The sequence below is a fragment of the Parasteatoda tepidariorum genome, chromosome 11, assembly GCF_982258835.1.
Source record: "Parasteatoda tepidariorum strain Cologne lab strain chromosome 11, Ptep-v5.0, whole genome shotgun sequence".
In the NCBI taxonomy this organism is placed as follows: domain Eukaryota; kingdom Metazoa; phylum Arthropoda; class Arachnida; order Araneae; family Theridiidae; genus Parasteatoda; species Parasteatoda tepidariorum.
The window spans coordinates 15544521-15567691 of record NC_141765.1 but is presented as its reverse complement, the minus strand read 5'-3'; the positions used below and the strand labels follow the sequence as shown (position 1 = coordinate 15567691).

General features: G+C 25.5%; 1 protein-coding gene across 1 annotated transcript in view; it reads right to left on the bottom strand.

The window, feature by feature from the left end:
- Positions 1-23171, bottom strand: part of LOC107453845 (nucleolar protein 4) — a 72041-nt gene that overhangs the window by 15857 nt on the left and 33013 nt on the right. Inside the window, exons 2-3 of the mRNA XM_016070818.4 lie at positions 14719-14862; positions 4081-4356 (exon numbers count right to left, since the gene is read on the bottom strand). Of these exons, the coding sequence (XP_015926304.1) occupies positions 4081-4356; positions 14719-14862 (420 nt within the window). The remainder of the gene's footprint in view (positions 1-4080; positions 4357-14718; positions 14863-23171) is intronic.

The window sequence follows — 23171 nt, the reverse complement described above, 5'->3', positions numbered from 1 at the left end:
GGACTCGAACCCCCGTTCTGTTGGTCATGAGATTGACAGATTAGCCCTCAAAATATATACCCAGCAACAAAGAACTGAGTGGCTTCGTTAGGTGAGCCTAGTGGGGTGATAAAATTCTGATTGTTTAACTGTATTATGTGGAAGCAATTAATAAATTTGTTTTTCGCCCAGTCAACAGTTGGAATACCATCCTACTTGTGGTCCTTAGGCTGTTTTGTTTGAATATGGTAAAATAACAATTAAATAAATTGTTATTTAACAATTTTTCCGAGAAATTTCTAACAGTGTAAATCTATGAATATCGTTTTTAAATCATGTCAAGTTCATAAAACATTTTTATGAAATCTTAAATAACCAGAGCAACCCTTTCTTTCTTTTGAAATTTTTTTCTGCTAGTATAATCTTTAATTAGTTCTTTGAGAGTATCATTTTTAAATTAATGCGAAGTTCATAAAACATTTTTATGAAATTTTAAATAACCAAAGCAACCCTTTCTTTCTTTTGAAATTCTTTTCTGCTAGTATAATCTTTATTTAATTCCTTAAGAATATCGTTTGTAAATCAATGTGAAGTTCATAAAAAAATTTTATGAAATCTTAAATAACCAGAGCCACCCTTTCTTTCTTTTGAGATTTGGATTTGATTAAATATAGAATTGAATAACACGCCAACCGGAAGGGGCTGAGCCAAATTCAAAGTAGTTATGAAATACAAATAAATCATACGAGGTTGTGAACTAAATCTATCGAAATAAATGAAGGAGAATGAAAGATCTTTATGGAATCCCGTGTTTTCCTAAAGATAATAAGCCCTACGGTTTCAATATTTTAATTCTTAGATAGTTTCCACGCATAGGTTGTATTAATCTTTATTTTTCATAGTTATTTTTATCATTTTTCTATTATTTAGATGGACCACATTTAGCAAATACATTTTACTAATGATTCAGAGTTCAATTTTTTATTTATTTTGTTTTTATTTTCTGTTTATATTAATCATAAATTTTTACAAAATAATGTCAACAACTTACCTAACAATTTTTATGCAACACTGTACTCAAAATAACTTATAACAATGAATAATATACTTACATGGAAATCGAAAGACGTGAGAAAAATTGATTGTGGAAAAAAATCATTATTTTTCTAATCATTTTTTTCCACGATCAATATTTCTAGTTTGTATAATTTTATTTATTCCAGAAATTTAAGTGAAAAACAATTGAAGAGATAGTAGAACATGCTCAGTGATATTTCAGAGAAATTGAAAACTATTCATTGCAAACCACACTAAGAAAAATTCATAAATTTACTGCGTTATGGCCCAAGGGAAAAACCGAAAAGCTCAGTATTTTTTACCGAAATACTTTGCTAGAGGTTTTGATGAAAATAACAATAAAATATGGTTCTATAATACATCACAAAGTATGGAAGATGTCGTAAAATTTGATAATTTTACCCAGATACTGTAGAGCATGGCAAAAGAACCATTTATTGGGTTAAGTTTACTTGTTTTGCATTTCTCCGTGTTTATAAAAGTTAATAGTTCACAAAAATAAGATTGGTTCCATTATTTTTAATTTAGTAATTTACCACATAACTTTTAATTCATATTTGTTTTAAATAAAATCAAGGTTTTAAATAAAATTTTTAACTTATTTTCATTACTTTGAAGTATGCAATAAAAATTTTTAAAAAAAATAATTTGTCTTTTTAGCAGTAAATTTCCCTTTACTTTGTAACATTTTCGCACAGTAGGGGCTTATATTTTCGCAATATTTTTAATATGACGAAAGATCGTATTACATATATGTTATAATCATTTTTTATTATAATCATTTTTAATTACTTATAAGTGTTTATCAAAACTGATTTTACTTACTTTTCACTAGTGTATTTGTAAAACATAAGCAAATAGTTTGTCACAATGTAGGACAAAATAAAAAAACTGTAGTTTCAGATATTTTTAACAATGAAAAAGGAACTAGAAAATTTATTTCTTTAAAGTCATTTTTTTCCCAATCACTACAATATTTTTACAAAATTTCTGAAATAAAATTATAAAATGATTCCTTTGCTTTAATCAACTTACTGAGGATGGATTCTAAAGTAATACACCTTACTTTATATTTTTTTTAATTTTTCGAACGACATAAAAAGTTTACAAAACTTCATTCAAAAGGAGCATTTCAAAACAATTTTTAAAAAATTTGAATTATTTTTTTAACATGTAAGGAAACTGAAAAATGAAAATTTTAATTATGAGATGAATTAAAAATAATTTCTAAAATAGCTAATGATTGTTAAAAGTTGAGGTTAAGACGATAAGAGTATAATTAGAAATCTATTATATCGAAAGTTTTTTTTTCCTCGTGATTTGATAGTTTTAGTTTAATTTTCCAAAACTCATGGGAAAAAGGTTGAACATGAGCTATTAAAAGGCAAGGATGTAATTTTATCTTTTAATGAATTTAAAAATGCTGGAATTTAAAAATTTTATATCAATTTTTAGCAAAAATGTAAGACATTTCTCATAACAAATCATGATTTTGATATAGAATACTATCCGTAATTTAGAATGACTATCTATAAAAACTTTTAATTAGTCTAAATTAAAAAAATTTAATCAGTCTAAAAGAACAATAAAAACTTTATGAATAAGCTTCATACTTTAATAATGCAACAAATATTCTGAAGAAGCTATTTTGGCACTTTTTTTAATAAAAGATTTTAATTATTATTAGATAATTCTTTTGACTAAATAAAAATGTCAAAAATATAGAAATTGGTGATAAATTTATAAAGAAGATCTTTAATTTAAAAAAAAATGACGAAGAAAAAAATGGAGTACATATCACGATTAAACAATTCCCTGTCGAAATCTTTGCTTCCAAATTTAATTCATTTTAATAACCGAGATCTAAAACAATTAATTACAATTTATCAGATAAACTACTCCTTAAATTTATGAAATCTTACCCTTGTTATTTTCGAGCAATTCTTTAAAAAATATTGTTTGAAAAACATACAAAGTAGAAATTGTTGTATACAAAAATTGCTAATTTAACTATGAAAAAATAATTATTTGTAATAATTAAAAAAATTACAAAAGAGAACTTGAACCATCACCAAACATAATCATATTTAAAGAATTTCATTTCAAAGTTTTTTCCTTAGAATTTAATGCATCTTAATAACCGAAATCATTAAAAATAATGGAATTTAATAAATAAACTACTCCTGAAATCTATGAAATCTTACCTTTGTTAGCAATGACTAATTCTTTTAAAAAATGAAATAGTTTGAAAAATATGCAATAAAGAATTATCTATATACAGAAATTTCTAATTTTGGTCTGTGGAAAAACTTTAATTAAAAAATGACGAAAGAGAACCACCTCCAAACATAATCATACTGAAATAATTTCTTTTAAAAGTCTTTAAGAGTTAGTTCATTTCGAAGTGTAATCGAAAGAATAATTACAATTTTTTAAATAGACTAATTCTTAAATCTTTAAAATCTTACTTTCGCTTTAATTGAGTCATTCTTTTAAAGAAAATAGGAAAAAAAATTGTAAAAGCATGCAATATAGAAACAGATGCGAACACAAATTTCTAATTAAATTATGAAGAAAAACTTTAATAAACAAAATTACAAAAATAACTTGAACCACCACTAAACGTACTCATAATTAAAGAATTTATTTTCAAAGTCTATTCTTTAAAATTTAATACATTTTGATAGCCAAAATCAAAAAAATAATTAGAATATATCTAATCGTCTACTCCTGAAATCTATGAAATATTTCCTTCGTTATTATTGAATAATTCTTTAAAAAACAAATAAATTGTTCAAAAACACACAATCTACTGAATACATAGATCGCTAATTTAACTATGATAAAAACCATTAATTAAAAAATTACAAAGGAGTTCTTGAACCACCACCAAACATAATCATATTTAAAGAATATCTTTTCAAAGACTTTTCTTTAGAATTTAAAACATTTTAATAGCCGAAATCGAAAAAATAATTACAATTTCTTATGTTTTTGAAAATTTTGATTTAAGATGTTCCTTACCTCCCGATCAGGATTGAGAGCTTCTTCATCGGAATATCCTAGACTCCTCATGTGTTTAAGATATGTTGTAGTGATGGGTAAACTGTAGTCTATGTGCAAAGAATCTGTTGTTTCCTCCCCAACAGAACTGATGCTCTCTTCGAGCTGCCCGTTGTCATGGTTACTGCCCGTCTTTTGCTCTGCTGTTCCAAGATGCATCCTCTTCTGACAATCCGTACACGACATTAAGAAATGGGTCACAGCTTCACGTGGAAGAAAAGAATACATCTCCGCAATCTGCAATAAATTTTAGAGAAATCGTTCACTTGAAAAATGCAAAAACTCCTGCAACCAATAAAACGCGTGAAATATTGAAGTTTAGTTGTGAGCACGGTTTTATGCATGTTTATCCTATTCTGCAAAATTATGCATTTAAAAAATTTTATTTCTGGAATAAAGTATAACCGGTGTTAGCATCACTTGAATGCAAGTTCATATAATTAAAAAATACTTATGAGAAATACCATTCAGAACTATATTGCATATTAGTATATCAATACAATTTAAGATTGGTTTTCCAACGACTCTTCAAATAGGAGCATAAAATGTTAAAATTCTTTTGTGCACAGGCTTTAACATATGCTTATCGAGTTGCACAAAACTCTTCCTTGAAAGAATATAATTTCTGAAATAAATTATAATCGCTGCTAACATCTCTCGAATGCAAGTTTATATAGCATAAAAAAATACTTTTGAGGAATATTACTTGGAACTATAATGCATTACTTATGAGAAGTACTATTTAGTTCCATAATATATATTAGTAAATTTTTTTTAATAACCGTCGTTGAACAACCGACCCAACTTTATGAGTATACGACTACTAATATTCAACTCCGTAGCCTTGTAATTTTGAACCCAATCCAGAAGACAAGAGAACTCCTGGATCGAGTATTGGGAGAAATTTGCATTCATGGAGGAATTTTTGATGAACCTAACCCGAATTTGTGTTACATGGAGAGGAAGATCACGAGAGCCTCCCACGGTTAGCCTGAAGATTAGTACATTTATATAATTTAAGATTTGTATTCCGCCAACCCTTCAAATGAGAGTATGGAATGTTGAAATTCGATAAGACACAGGATTTAACATTCCTTACCCTGTTGCATAAAACTGTGCATTCAAAAAATAATTTCTGAAATAAATTATAATCGCTGCTAGCATCACCCAAATGTAAGTTTAGATATTAGTATAGCATTGAAAATACTTATGGAAAATACTGTTACAACTTGAATTGGCATTTCGCTAACTCTCCAAATAAGGGCATGAAATGTTAAAATGGGATTGGGTGTACAGAATTTTACCTATGTTTATTTCGTTACACTTATGCATTAAAATGTATAATTTCTGAAATAAAGTGTAATTAGTGTTAGCATCTAGTGAATATATATTTATATATGAGAAATACTTATGAGATGTACAACTATGTAGTTGTATTTCATGAAAACTTACTCTTAACTCTTGATAACTCTTGTTGGTAACTCTTATAATTGGTAACTTTTTAAAAGAGAGAGCATGCTATGTTTATGCATTGCATTTAGCATTCGTTTTACAGATTACACGAAATTTCGTATTAAAAACTATAGTTTCAGAATAAATTATAACCAGCGTTAGCATCCTCATATGCAAATTTACAAGCTATGAGAAATTATATATGGTTTGCATATGCTGACAATTGAATTTATTACGTTTTACTGTGCGGAGAAAAAAATTCTGATAAAATTTTCGTATTTCTAAAATAATAACATTTCTGGTTTAAAAAAACATAACTTTAGTAATAAAATAATTTCATTCGGTAATTTTTAAGCGGTAATGGTTTATCGGAAGTTCTTGTTTACAAAATTATAGTTCTTATTACCATACATTTAATAAAAATACAGAACTTAAAAGTAAATTTAACCAAATAAATGATTTTTATGCCATGCTCTGAGATATCATAAAGAAATGAACAAATTTTACCTCATTTAATACCAAAAAATATGGTAATAAAACCAAATTTTACCGTCAATTATACAAAACATCATTAAGTAAAATCTTCGGTAAAAATTAGCGTGCTTTTTGATTAACCATGCTTTTGGGTAAATTTAACTATATTCGGGAGGTTTTGAGTGCACGCACTTAATCTCAGTGCGAATCGCGTAATACAAAAATTTTACATGTTGCACAAGTACTAGTAATATGATTTTAATATGAGTTACAAGTTAAAATGATTTTTAAAAACAAATAAAGAAAATATGAAAATTATAGATTTGTAAGATACAAAATGATTCATTTTTGCTATTATTAATCAATTGATAATGCATTATTATTTAAAAAGTAATTAAGAAAATGATAATATATATATCTAGAATCTATATCGAACTGATTATTTGCAATAAATAATACAAATAAACTAAATTATTATTTATTAATAATTGGAGTAAAATATTTCAAGTGTGTATTTTTAATAAAAGCTGGAAAATGAAGCAGTGTAAATGCATTCCGTAAAAATATTCTACTGACTTGAAAAATATTAAACTAAATAATAAACTAAATACAAAACTAACTTAAACTAAATATCAAACTAAATAATTAAATATTTTAAAAATTTAAAAAAATTACATGGGATATTTTTCTCTAGAAATAATTTTATTTAGTATAATTCAATATAATAAAAAATATACTTAGATATTGCGTGAGAGCAACAGCAGGAATATCAAAGATATAATCAAGGGCCGGAAGTAGCACACTACAAGTAGTGAAACTACTGTAGTCACTACTATTTTTCGAAGTTTGTAGTGCAGTGCAGGGTTTAAGCTGAGTCTAAAAATTCATTAGCAAAAAAGCTAAAATCTGAAAAAAAGTTTTAGCAAAATGCTAAAATAGGCTTATAAAATTACTTTATATCAAACAAGTACTGTAAGTTATCTGACAAAGAATAGCTTAATGTACAAGAATATCAAAAAGAATACCTATAACAAAAAAAACACATTTATTATTTATCAAAACATTTTGGTTTATAATTAACAATCTTCCATTCTTTCAAGTTTGCCCATTTTACAAATGCATCTTGAAAGTTAAATGCACTTTCAGGGCCCTCAATATTAATCATTAACAAATTGTTTACATGGTTGATTAACAACCTGTTTCGAATATTAGTTTTAATCAAATTAAGGCAGCTAAAGCCCCTTTCACAGTCAACAGTGTGCATTGGTATTGTTGCACAATACTCTATAACAGAAGTTATTAATGGGTACTGTTCAGACACATCATTGGTATATAAAAATAAAAGTAATTCATTAAATGACATGTTTTTACATCGTTGCATTAAGATGTGTTTAAATAATCCCCATTCACATTTTTCACATCATCCCCGTTTTTTTTAATGGAATTTAGTAAAATCCTTTAGCAAAAATGCGAAAATGCTTTGTTGAATTTTAGCATTTTTGAGGGGTCTTTTCGCATTTTGCGAAAAAAGCTACCGTAGCGGAAACCCTGGTGCAGTGTGATACTTTTTTTTTTTTTTTGAAAAAAGTAATGTAGTGAGTAATGCGATATAAAAAAAAGCAGTAGTTTGTAGAGGTTCCTGAGAACTACTTTTAACGTTAGTTAAGAAAAGAAACACGGTTTTAACGCAACTAATTTTTCAAATTTGATTGGTACAAATCTTCGCCTGCATTTTTTATGCCTGTATAATACGGATAAAATGATGTGTAAGATATATATATGGTCACCACTTCTGAAAGTTTTGAGAGTGATATTTCTAAACTCGCAAACTAAATCAGTTTTGAAAACCAATGCAAACTAAATATAGTAAGTAGGGATGAAACAGTTTTAAAAGAATTTAAAACATTACTACTCTGCGAGAATTAAATATAAATTACAGCAGTTACATTGTTATATTCCGCAAAAACCTCCCGTGGTTAGTCCGATGGCAAGGGGACTCTAATTCATGGTTGCGGAATTCGTATCGACCAGCCATCGCTGGGATTCAAACGCGGTTCCATTGGGAAGCGAGCGCTCTATCTCCTGAGACTCCACTGCTCTATAATTGCAAATACAAAAAATTGCATCTACAACAAGTTTTTTTTTTTTTTTTTTTTTTGACAACGCTACAGCGCGAATTAATTTATTGTAGGATCCATTATCGAACGAATTAAAGTTTTGGAACAACATAGGTAAGAATTTAATTCTTTAAAAATAACTTTAAGCAATACTTATTTAGCTTTGAGACCTAGGCAGATACTGAAAACCTTAGCTTTAAGAACTAGGCAGATACTGAAAACCTTAGCTTTAAGACCTAGGCAGATACTGATTTATTTTATTTACAGCATAGTTAATTTGAAATAATTTCTATTTTTTTTTTTCGTGATTTTGGTTACAAAAACGATTTAGAACGAATGTTACATGAAAAAAAATTTTAAATAATAAATTATCATCATAAAGAAAAAAAAATCATTATACTTACAGTTGCATTGATCATGCCGGGGAATTTTATTTCCCGGAACTGCATTTAATGTAACTCCGAATTGAATTTAGAAAAATAATTCTGAGTAAAACTAGACTATATAACTTTATCTGTTAGTAAAATCGTGAAAATATTAAATGATAAGTATATTAAATGATTCGCACGCATTTTTTTTTTTCTTTTTTTGTCATTTCTGTTACCAGAAAGAAGAGAAAAGAAAATTTATCTTGTTAAGGAATTTATTCAGTCATTTAAAGATTCTACAATTTTTTCATATTTCATATAATGCAATTTCGAAATGCTTTAATTTTTCTTTTAATTCAGTCATATTTATTTTTTCCTGTTTTAATTTTTCATCAGATTAGTTTATAACATCATCTAATACCAATACTCTATAACGTCGGTTGTAACTGGAGCAGTATGTCACTAAATTTTCAACACTAATGTCACTCAGCCTTCATATCCAGTTCAATCTTTAGTCCAATTCAGAATCATAGCTATATAATCTGTAGTTAGTAAATCTCATAATGAATGAAAATATTAATCAGATACAATGAAAATATTAATCAGATATATAATGAAAATATTAATCGGAAATTAATTTCAAATTAAGTTTTAAAAAAAGAAAAACTTAATTTAAAAGAAAGAGTAGCAAGCGTTATACGATACGTTATCAAGTCATTTAAGTCATTTAGTCATTGTGGAGGGATGAATTCCGAGAATATAATAATAATTACCCTTTTTAATAATTGTTGAAAATATATTAAAAAATCTTTTCGCAAAAAAATTTTTAATTTTTTTATGAAACAAAATTTTTTTAAATTATAAAAAATAAAGGAAAATTGTAAATAAATAAAAAAACTGTTATGATATGCAATGTTTATATAATTTCAATTTTTTAATTCCTGGTGGATGAAAATAAAAACGAAATTGCCAGATTTTTTAAGGGAAACGTACATATATATTAAGTGTCGCCATCTACTGAGAGTTAGATTAAATTTACATTAATCCCTTCTTTCAGTAAAAAAAATTATCATATTAAAGGTATTTATAAAGAAATTTTCTCAAATTAAGAAGAAAAAAAGTAAAAAAATGGAAAAATTGAATTGATATTAAAACTTTTTATGTTAAGAATGTCTCGCGATATCATAATATCTCTCGTTTTTAATGCTTTTTTTTCTCACATGATTCGTACAGATGGGGTAATGTATTGCAAATATTTTAATTATTACACAAAATAGTAATTTGTAATATCAAAAACATATTTTATTAGTTTAAAAATGAATATTATAAAAACTTTTTTTCTCATTTTCCCTATTTTTATTTATTTATTTAGCTAGTTAGTTAGTTATTTTTTAAAATTAAGGAGAAAAATAAAAAAAAGTTTTAATAACATGTATTCTATTTTATGCTGTCATAATTGAGTTTTTATTATTTTAAGGTATTAGTTTGCACACTAGTTGAAATAAAATTCGTAAAAAAGAGGCAGCATGTACTCTAAAGTAGTTCTTTAAGACCTTTTTTCTTTTAAAATTTTGAAATATTTTTTAGATATTAATTAATTTTTACATTATATTTTGCACATCAAATAAAAATCGGATACTATGTGGTTTTTCTCTTCTTTTTTTTTTTCATCGCATGTGAACGATCAATAAATAGATATTACTTAAGTTTAAAAAAATAGTAAGAATATGATATATATTCTATTTGGGATCCTCAATTTCTACTGTCCCTTTTGAATAAAACTGTACTTCGTTTGCTTCGTTGTCATAAATTTTAAAACTTTAATCCTCAAATCCTTTAATCAAGACAAAATTTTACAAAAATTGCTGAAAAACTTCATTTAATATTTCAAATATAAAATAAGTATTCATTTTTAGGAAGCAATCAATAGTAACAATATTTTCAAACATTAATCTAATAATGATCAAATTCTTTTTAAATTTTTTTTTTAATTAGAAAAGCAAAACGCAATTTACCCAATAAACAGAAATTATAAAATTTTACATTAAAATAAGTCGGCATTTTTTTAAAGACATAGATGTGGAATTTTCTGTTTCTCTGTATTAAAATACGAGAGAATATAATTATATTGTAAATAAAGTTAAAGTAACTTTTCTATGAAGCAAAAGAATTTATGTTTAAAAGCTTTACGAAAAAGTTTTTAAAAGTTTTTAAAAGTCTGGGCAATAATCTTAGTAAAATAATCAATCAAAGGATAAGGAATTAGTATATAGTTCTCTAATGAATCTACAGATGGCAGCATCAGCATCCTATAAAAATTTTGTTATCTGAAATATAAATATAATGGATTTTTGGTATTAAAATATAAAATCAACTGATATAATGACTGATAAATGTCGCGCAAGAATAATAATCATAAATTTAAAAACATATTTTTGAATAAATCTATAAGATAACCTAAAATATTTTGGAGATAATAATTACTTTATGAATCATGCTTTACCCATTCTTCACCTTTATGAAATCATGAAACACCAAGAATGTAATATTTTTATAGTTTAAAAAATGCTATAGTTTAAAAAATGCATAACGAATGCAATACTATCTGATACTTTATTTTGATTGGTTTGCATTTTGTTGCAAACTTATAACAAATAAATAGAAATCACTTGAGAAATTTAATATTGTTTAGTGTGCAAAATATTTTACCCTTTAATAGCTAAGATGCCATCTTTCAAATATAGTTTGTATGCATACTATTAAGTCTCTATTGCATTGCTAAATGCTTGCATATTGATACAAACGTAAAATTGCAGAAACTTATTTTAGAACTTATGTAGTATTTAAAGTGAAAAATATTTATCTCATTAATATCCAAAGCTAAGTTTTTCAGTTTTATTTATATAACAATTCATATATTTAAGTCTCTATTACATTTATTAAGTCTCCATTACGAAAGGAGACTTATCTGAGAACTTTACCCGTGCTAAAAAAAAAAAAATGCCCAGGATGCAATTTTTTCAATTATATTTTGTTAAATTATTATTAAGTTAAATATATGTTATTATTTTCAAGTCTTTATTATCATTTTTAAACATCTATTTACTTGTTATATGTCAGTATATAGCTTTAAATATTTAACAAGAGATCGAGATATCATTTCAACTTTAACCATACTTAAAGTGTAAAATATATCACCCGTTAATCCCGTGAACACACACTTTTTATATATTTTTTTATATTTTTTTCACTAACTCTTTAAATGCAAGCAATATATTTTGGTATTTTTAATTATTAAAAACAGTCTAAAACTTACTGAAAAATTTGTTAGATCAACGAAATTATAATTATACTAAAATATGAAACCCAAAAAAGAGTAGTTTGAAAAAAAACTTCATTCATATTCAAAAATTTATCAAAATTGATTTTGTGAATAAAAGAAATTTCAATGATAAATAACGGTTTCTTTTAGGTCTAAATTAACTGCAAATTTAAAATTTTATTATTTGGAAGATTTTACACGTAACTCAGAAAAAGACACCGGTGATTCATGCTATATTTCATAACTATATATTATTAAGATGCTAAATATAATTTTTTTCACTTATTTTGACCTAAATTAATACAAAATAATGAAAAAAGTATAAAAAAACATGTGTAATTAAAATTCTACGTCAAAGCTATAGCACCTAATATGCATCTTTTCAATCATATTTTCCATAGTTATTATTATTATGTCTATATTACAAAGATTATTATGTTTTCATATTATTCCTAACATTTGACAAAAAATCGTAAATAAACTTAAAATTTCAGCCATGTTTATAGAGCAATAAATTTTAAGCTTTGATGTTTAATATTCATTTTTTAATTAATATTTCGTACATTTATATAAAATTTGATTAAATAAAAATAAAAACCTGACTGAAATTGATTTGTCTCATGTCTCATTTCAAAAATTCAAAAAATCGGTAAAAATTTTATGATACAATGCGAAAAATCCAAATAACTAAAGTGATGTGAGATTCCAAGAAAAAACGTGGACTTAAAATAATATTTTAATGGGTTTACCGGAATGCAATTAAATAAATTATAAATTTTAAAAAAATTCTTAACATTGAAAAGATCTGCATTTTAATCAGTTTTGAAATTAAACTTAAAATTCATTAACAACCGTACACTTGACTCCTAGTATTATTGGTAAATTGTTAAAAATAGTTAAAGTAGTTAAAAATAATGTCTGCTAAATATTTATCAAAAACTAGTTAGTAAAAGCTTAGAATGCATTTTTATTGCCATTCTTAAAACGATGTAATAGACTTATATGTTAACCATTGTAATAATAAAACTGATAATAAAAATAATTATAATAATAAATAATGATAAAAATAAATAATAATAAATATAAAAATAAAGAAAATAGTTAAATCTATCACACATCGAGAAATAAAAAAAATATACAAAACGCGGACTATGTTGATCAAATTCATTAAACATTTAAAAATAATAATAATAATAATAATAAATAATGATAAAAATAAATTATAATAAATATAAAAATAAACAAAACAGTTAAACCTATCGCACATCGAGAAATGAAAAAAAATATACAAAATGAGGATTACGTTGATCGAATTCATAACACTTAAAAATAATAATAATAAATATTAATGACAAAAAATAATACAAAACTAAACAAAACAGTTAAATCTATCACTCATCGAAAAATAAAAAAATGTATACAAAATGCGAACTATGTTAATTGAATTCATAAAATATTTAAAAATATCTTACTAGATGATGACACTGACTAATCATGACTGACACGAAAGTATTTATATCTTGATACTTTTTCCTAGGAACAAAAAACAAAGAAAGGCTAAAATCTAACGTCACCGAAACTTCAATAAAGGTCAAACTCAGAGCGACAGGAAAAAAATATCGGGTCCTATTTAATGAGTTTTAGGTGAATTTTGAGAACCAGTTATAACTTGACTCACGTTGTCTGATTAATAAAGATCCAATATTTCATAAGTAAAAAGTTATACAATTGCAATGCGTATCAGGAAAACAACGACACCGATTCTTCTTCAGGTTCAAATAGTCATCAAAAACAAGCGATAATAAACGCCTCAAAAATATTTTGTTCTTTTAAGAAAGATAGATATAATACAAGCAAAAATAAATATCAAAAATAAAAAATGAAAAAAGCTACAGAAAATATTTTAAAAAAAAATACTATCAAATCATAGCATTTAAGCCGCTGGAGATGAATTGCGCTTTAAAATAATTGGAAAAAAGTTATTATGAAAATATAAGTGAAAATAAAATGACACAAAGCGAACATAACATGATTGCCAAATATATATCTATATAGCACAATAAAGACAAAAAGGATAAAAAGAAAAGAGAGAAAAACGAAGAAAATGAATAAGTTTTATTAACTGCGCATAAGCTACAAGTATATAAAACTCATATAATAAGTTAAATTATTGAGAAAATATGGAAAATAATAAAGATTAATTACAAGAGAGAAGGAAAAAAATAATTAAAATAAAATTATTTTTAGAAATATTTAAAAAAAAAATTATTTATCTGAAAAAAACTTATTAAAAATCCGGAAAACAAAATAAAGGAAGGATATAATATCTTCATCAGCTCACACGAATATATCCGCAATATCACCCCTTTTTGCGGATATACTCGTGTGAGATGATGAAGAGATTATATCTTTTGTTTATTTTGTTTTACTGATTTTTAATAAGTTTTTTGCTTAGATAAATTTTAAAAAAAATTTAAATATTTTTTAAAATTATTTTTTTTAATTATTTTTCTCCTTCTCACTTGTCATTAATCTTTATTATTTTCCACATTTTCTTAATATTTTAACTTTAATATATATATGCATGCCAAATATTTCGTAAATGGGCGAGCATCGGAAATTTCAGTAAAACTTTACATAAAAGCAAAATAATTGTAATTGATATGCTACTTTTCATTCCATAATATACTGGCTCTTATTTGGAAAGCATTTTTGGGAAGCAAAAAACAGAGAAAAAGTTAATTTTTTTCTCTTAAACAAATTGGAAAACTATTCATTCCAGTTTCGGCTTTTTGAAATTTGTCAACTTCTATCAAAACTGTAAACTATAATGTTTAATAAATAAGATTTAATGCATGCAACTTACCGCTTTATATGTTCTTTTTTGGCCAGCATGTTTTCCCCCACGACCATCCATGTCAACATGGACGCCATAGATAATGTCATAAAAGTTTTCAACAACAGCAACTTTCTTATAAACCACACTTTCTGCACGTTCACTATCATGATTCTACAAAAAAAAAAAAAAAAAAAAAAAAGAATTTACTAATGAGAAATACGATAGAAACATATATACTCTTGACATTCAATGAACATGGTTTTTCGATTTTTCGAAGCTTTATCGCCAAGTCAAATAAAAAATGTCCCAATTTAAGTGCCTTACGCTTGAAGCAAAACGACGATTTTAAACTATATACTCGTATGTCATCTTGGTGGGAAGAATTATCTAGGATTTAGAACGGACAAAGAGCTTAAATATTTTAAGTTGTTAAACTTTTTCAAAAATTGCCAATTTGGAGACATTTTTTCATGTAGAAGAAAATTATCAAAATCACGGCCTTGTTCTCAGTTTTTGGAAATTTTTATGAGCTCAGATTATGCAGCATTGGAGTTGGTTTTGAAATATTAAGAAATTAGACCACAAAACTGTGGTTTTTCACCATATTGACGTTTCGCGCCATTTTCAGAATAAGCATATATAGTGCTAGTTTTAGAAAGGCTAAACTTGCCTTAACAGTTGCAAAATCTCAGCAATTATGATAATAGCACATAATTCGCAAAAACTAATCATTTTGTATGATGACGATACATTCGAGAAACAACTTTAAAAGATTCTAATCAACTTAAGGCTAATAAGCTAATTCTTTCGACTGAATAGAAAGAAAAAAAGCATTATACTATATTTTAAGCAGTCTATGTTTGATGCAAAACATACAAAAAAATAATAACAACTGGACTGCTACTTAAAATGCTTGTGTACTGACAGAAAAACTGGTTCAAAATTGTAGCATTATCGGAACTATGGCGCGTTTCAAATTTGCTGCAACCTCAGCAATTTTGCTGCAATTTTATAACAGCGGTGTTAATATACTAACTACTGTTTTCAGTTGCTTATAAAAAACCTTACCAATTTGGTTAATCTAAAGAATAAAACATTAGCCAAATGAAAATAATGTTACCAAATAAATTCGTCCGCTCTTACAAATCTGTGTAGAATTGCCTGTTACAGAAACTAAAAGCAATTATACTTTAGAAAAAAAAGAATATTATCTTAAACTCTTATAAAGCATCAATGGTCGACTCGAGTTAATACTTTTTAGAATATGAATTTTTTTCTGAAAAAAATCAAATTACAAACAACAATCAACATAAAAAATACTATCACATAAAAAATACAATCAACATAAAAAATGCAATCAACATAATAAATTTTTCCTAGTACTTATTTTTTTATATTTTAATTCACCTGTTTTTCTTCTTGAAATTGGTAGAATAATTCCTGAAAAATTGCGTTTTAAATATCTGACTTTTATAAAACTCGATTTCTCAGGAACTTTACGACCAATTTCGTTCAAATTTTGTATTTTCCTATACTAAAGGACATTCCTTAATGTTCTCATTCAGTAATTTGTAACCTTACAATTCAAAATTTTTTTTCTCCCTTAATTAAATAAAATAATTATAAATAATAAAAAATATTAAAAAAAATTTTGCAGTAAATTATTTTTTAATAAATGAATTTTATAACTGAGTGCAAAAATTTTTCAATTCGTTTGAACAGTTCACGAGAAGTGGCGAAATACGCAAAACGTAAAATTTACATCTAGGGGTTCAAACTTAGGACCGCTCTCCGGTCAAACTATTTTCTAATCCCTGTATATTGGAGTCAAGAATAATAATCCGTCGGGAAAAAAAGTAAGTTTATTCTAAGAAATTACGTTTTTGTATCTGATTTTGTAACTTAAAACTAACTGCGCTAACTGATTAGTATATTTGAAGCAACTCCCTCGAACCATTAAGATTGAATCGTAGGACGTAAAAATCCGATAACTAGACTAAAAGTTATTCTTGTTTTTTTTTGCACTGTATACATTGTATAATGCCCAAACCAGAACGTTCAAGCAAACAGGTATATTATTTTCATTTTTTATCTGCATTTGATTTCTAAATTTTGTTTTCGCTGAGTTAAAAACACAAAACTCTCTAAAGCAGTCTACTGAATATAAGGGCATGGCAGCAGCAAAGTCTATATCTGTTATCACAAAAAAAAGTCTCTTCCAAATTCTTTCAAAAAAAACGAAAAAAAAAATTATTTTTCAACACTCGCGATTTGGCGAAAAGTCCCGTTCATTCCGTCGCCATTTCATAGCGATTTGGCGCAATGGCGAGCGGTAGCAAAGACCTTAATACTTACAAAGGTATTTTAAACTACATTTCCGTTCAAGATGAAACACAGTATCAGTTAATCAAGCTTCAAAAGTACGATAAAATGATTCAGCACACTTCAAAATTTCTATCAATGCAGCAAATTAAAAAAAATCATAAATTAAGTTATCTAAAATACTAAATATATGACTTTAGCAATAACTATAAAATATAAATTCGTCTATTTTATTTACTTTCAATGCAACAAAAGTATATGGAATTTTCATTAAATTTTAAAAGTACTTCATTTAATGGCTTTGTAGTTTTTCAGTTCAATCGATTTCCAAATCACTATAATTTATATTTTTTTTATTCATAGAGAAAACGTTCATTTTTGTAGTATTTATTTCAAGTTATGTATTTAAGTAATCTAGTTAATTAAAAGTACCTAGCAGCCCCCCATTTGTAGATCATATTTTTGAACTTATAAGGTTATTATTTTTTTAATCAAATTTCAAATAAAATAAAGTAAGTTAAAATATGTCCTAATAAAAAAGTTGGGAAATTAAATATATTAGATTGACATTAATTATTATCTAATTCAAAATTGGCATATATGTTCTTTTTAAGTTGGCATCAGTTTATTAGAAACTGGGGTACATTACGATTTTTTCCAAAATACAAAGAAAGCAAACTTATAGATTTCCTTTTAAATTCACGTTTGTCTTTAGATATAAAAAAATAAATTCATAATGCACCATTTCTACTTTTTCCTTATTAGACTAATTCATCACAATACATATTTACTTATTATTTTATGTATATCTATGTTATTTTATGTATGTTATTTTATACTATATTGCATTTTGTATTATATTTTATATTATATATATATTATATGCTATTTATTATTATTATATATATGTTATTGCCATATATTATTATATATATGTTATGCCAACATAAATTTCTCTGATAACAATGGAAACAAATTTTTTGTTGCAACAAAATGCAACAAATAATGCAACAAAAATCTTGCTTAATTCGGTTGTTTGGATTTCGAATATGAAATTAGTTTTGCTCCTAAATCTACTGATTTTTTTAAATGATATTTCTAGTCTATTTTTGTCGAAATGTGCAAATTTAAAAATGTTATATGTAATGAAGAGATACATAGATGCTGCGACAAGCATCTAGGGGTGTTAGGACTCATCATAAGGGTTAAAACTGCATAGAAACCCACACTTGGAAATGTCACCGTACGCGACTAGGAGCGTTTCCCTATTACGACTTATTAAGAAGCACGCAAAGAAACAGTGCATAATCGGAAAGCGCCTCTAACGGCGTACGACGATATTTTCGGTTATGGGTTCCTATGCAATTTCAAACATGATGCGACCTAAATTTCCCATAAGTTTGTTGCAACATTTATGCCACCTCCTTTTACATATAACGGTTTTAAACTTTCACATTGCGACTAAAAATAGACAAAAACTAATTTTAAAAAGAACTGTAGCTTGGTGAAAGACAAACCGATTGCAGATTTGAATTCAGAGATACGAAGGAAATTTGACATCTGTTTAAAAATCTCATGCAACAATAGACAAATAAAGCTTTTCAAAAAGCATTTGTGAAAAGCTTCTAATTTAAAACTAAAGCGCAATCTCTTATCAGGTGGGAATTTTTTTTTTTCATTTTTCTTATTTTGAGGTAAATTTACAGAATAAACCTGTCAGTACCTTGAAATTAGATACTAGAATGCGAAACAGGCAAAAGAAGTTTTATACATATATATATATATATATATATATATATATATATATATATATATATATATATATATATATATATATATATATATATATATATATATGTATATATATATACATATATATGTATATATATATATATATATATAAAAAAATAAATACAAGAAAACACTAAGAAAATTAAGAAAACAATAAGTAACATTTATTGCGCTTAAGCTGCAAGTAAACAGCACTCATTAGATAAGTTCAAAATGAAGAATAAAACAAAGAAAAATTATAGACATATGAAAAAAAGGGGGTGGGAAATAATAAGTAAAAAAAAAAAAAAAACAACAAACAATATTTTATTTTAAAAAAAAAAAAAAAAAAAAAAAAAAAAAGGAAATGTTAATTAAAAAACCGGAAAAAAAGCCGGAAAAAAAAAGATATAATCTTTTCTTCAGCCCACACGATTATATCCGCAAAACAGAGTGCTTTCTGATATTGTATCAATAAAGCCAAAGCAAAATATATTAATACAATAGTGTGAGGAGCACTCAAAAAAATTTTTATTAAATAACTACGTAAAAATAAATATAACATGTAAAAACAGATAATAAAATAAAATAAAAAGAAAAAATAAAATAAAAAACATTAAAAAGGGGGGACTATAAAGCGAGTAGCAAAATCATAACAACTTACTTGGACAGTTATTTTTCAAGAATGATTTAAAAATGTTTTCGCAGAAAGATTGCCAGATTACAAAATATGAAAACAAAAGATGAAAACAAAAGCGCAAATTGAGTGTAACCAAAGGGTTCTAAAGTGTCGTTCTTACTGCACTGCTGAAGTGATTTGTTATTCTGAGTTTTGATTTGTTAGTTACCAAGGATGGGCCCGAAATGGATGTGCACAAGGTAATATTATACTGGATAATTTTAAAAATTGATCATAAATAGTTTTAGAAGATAGATGTTTATTTAAGAAAAAATATAAAATAGAAAAGAGAAACATAAATTGCCTGCTTTGTAAATAATTTTAGCCGCGGATTTGCACGATATGGATTAGTACATAGAAAAATTATTTAAATTATCAAAGAAAAATTTTTAATAGATAATTTTTAACACGGATTTGCCCGAAATGGATTTGCACATGGAAAAATTAACAAAGAAAAAATTTTAGCAAACAATTTATCCACGGATTTGCCCGAAATGGATTTGCACATGGAAAAACTGTATAGATTAACAAGGGAAATTATTTAGCAAAGGAATTTTTAGTAAATAATTCTAACCACGGATTTGCCCGAAATGGATTTGCACATGGAAAGATTAACAAAGAAAAAATTTTAGTACATAATTATAGCCACGGATTTGCCCGAAATGGATTTGCACATGGAAAAATTACATAAATTAACAAAGAAATTATTTAGTAAATAATTTTGGCAATGAATTTTGGCCTGAAATGGATTTGCACATGGGAAAATCATAAAAATTAACAAAAAAATGTTTAGAAAATATATCCACCAAAATATACGATTAATTCAATGATTTTATATAAAATTTTATTACATTAGTTGGGTATCCATTGTTTTTTATCAGATTTTGAAAGAGTTTATCGATTTGTATTTTGGATAAATAAATATTACTACATATTCTTTTAATTCTGTTCATTTCATTAAAAGTGGTATTTAAATAGATGCTCCTAGAAACATTAGAATTCCAAGTAACTAGTTTATTAATATTAAAATTAAAATCATTTCTTTTATCGTATAAATCAACAAAGCAGATATTTTCAACTTTCATAATACCCAAATCCAAAAAATTGAAATTAATATTATCATCATGATTACGAAGTAAGATTAATTCCTCAGGGTATATGTCACTCAATAAAACAGTAAAATCTTGGAAATTAAAGATAATTAAGTCATCAATATATCTAAAAACAAATTTAATACTCAGAGTAAAATTTTTTTCATAATAATGCAAAAATAAGTTAGCTAAGAGAGATGAATAATTAGATCCCTGTGGTATTCCATTAATTTGAAGAAAGATATCCCTTCCATTGTAAAGATAATTACTAAAAAGACAAAAATTAATCAGAGTTTCCCAATAATCAAAATCGCAACAAAGGATATTTTTAAAATCATGGTAATAATTCAAAAGGACATCTTTTAGTTTAGAAAGGGGAATGCTATTGAAAAGATCCTGGAAATCAAAAGTCGCAATAGAATTAATTTTATTATGTTTAATGAAATTTAAAATCGGTTGATTATTAGTGATTATCCAAGAGAAACCTTCTTTAGTAATATAGTTAATAATCTTATTTAAGTAGTTAGAGAAAATGGTGCCAGGTTTAGTTAAATAAGTATTCGACCCACATGTGATAGTTCTAAATTTTACTGGAATTTTATGAAATTTAGGACTGATAATTAAGTAAGGAAATTGTATATTGCTAATTTTAATTTTTAATCTCTTGTAAAAAGCTAAAATTTTTTTAATGGCAATATTATTATTGAAATTACTAAGTTCAAAATTTTTACTATTTTTTAATTCCGTATTTAAAAGTTCAGCATAGAATTTTTTACAGAATATAGCATAATTATTGTTAGCTTTGTCTATGGGAGTAATTACAAAATTTTTTTGAAGTTGCTTAATTGATTGAACAATATTAGAAAAATTTGTTGAATTGTTATTCTTATTTAAATTATCCTTATTATTGAAAATAAAGTTTTTAAAGTAATAATAAACTTCCCATTTCCATTCTGTTAGCATACCTAAAGGTAAAGAGAATCTATTTGATATCTTTAAACAAAAACTATTGAGATCATTAAGAAAGTATTTTAGAATCTTATTGATTGATATATGGTAAATGGGTCTAAATTTTGTGCCTTTTATCATTAAATTCCTAAGTTCCAAGTTTTCTATAATATTTAAATTACCAGTGATAATATGTTTATAATGTTTATCAACAAAATCAAAATATTTATCCTCCTCACAGTGACATTCATAATCGGATATATTAATACTCCCTAAATTTTTGCTTATATCATTATAGTTAAAAATGGTTCTACCAAGTGATTTGTTATATTTAAAACTTTTAATAATGTTAAAATCTTTTAATGGAAATAAAGCTTTAAAATTTTCAAATATGTTGTGAAATTTGATCTTATCGAAAATAGGATTTTGAAAGTTAATAACAAAATATAAATTATCTAAACTTTTCTTATTATTAGGCAAAATTTTGCTCATTTTGGCTTTTATAAGATCGAAACAAAGAATTTTGAAATGTAAGTTAATGAAAGAAAAGTTAATAATAAGATCGTAGAACTTATATGTTTCATAATTCTTAAGGGAGAAGACAAAATCTTTAATTGGTTTAATACTATATTGTTTATTAAAGTCTTTTTCCATATTAGAAAGAAATTTTATATTTAATTTGTCACTATTAAGAGAGTTTCTATTACTTCTTGAACCCCGTTTACCTCGATTTGTACGCTTATCTTTAATATGAAAAAGTGAATAAGTTGATGAGTTATTGTAGTTAATCTGTGTATGTTGGAAGGTATCGTTTAGCCCTTTGAAAGTTAATAACAAAATATAAATTATCTAAACTTTTCTTATTATTAGGCAAAATTTTGCTCATTTTGGCTTTTATAAGATCGAAACAAAGAATTTTGAAATGTAAGTTAATGAAAGAAAAGTTAATAATAAGATCGTAGAACTTATATGTTTCATAATTCTTAAGGGAGAAGACAAAATCTTTAATTGGTTTAATACTATATTGTTTATTAAAGTCTTTTTCCATATTAGAAAGAAATTTTATATTTAATTTGTCACTATTAAGAGAGTTTCTATTACTTCTTGAACCCCGTTTACCTCACTTCAGCAGTGCAGTAAGAACGACACTTTAGAACCCTTTGGTTACACTCAATTTGCGCTTTTGTTTTCATCTTTTGTTTTCATATTTTGTAATCTGGCAATCTTTCTGCGAAAACATTTTTAAATCATTCTTGAAAAATAACTGTCCAAGTAAGTTGTTATGATTTTGCTACTCGCTTTATAGTCCCCCCTTTTTAATGTTTTTTATTTTATTTTTTCTTTTTATTTTATTTTATTATCTGTTTTTACATGTTATATTTATTTTTACGTAGTTATTTAATAAAAATTTTTTTGAGTGCTCCTCACACTATTGTATTAATATATTTTGCTTTGGCTTTATTGATACAATATCAGAAAGCACTCTGTTTTGCGGATATAATCGTGTGGGCTGAAGAAAAGATTATATCTTTTTTTTTCCGGCTTTTTTTCCGGTTTTTTAATTAACATTTCCTTTTTTTTTTTTTTTTTTTTTTTTTTTTTTAAAATAAAATATTGTTTGTTGTTTTTTTTTTTTTTTTTTTTTTTTTTTTACTTATTATTTCCCACCC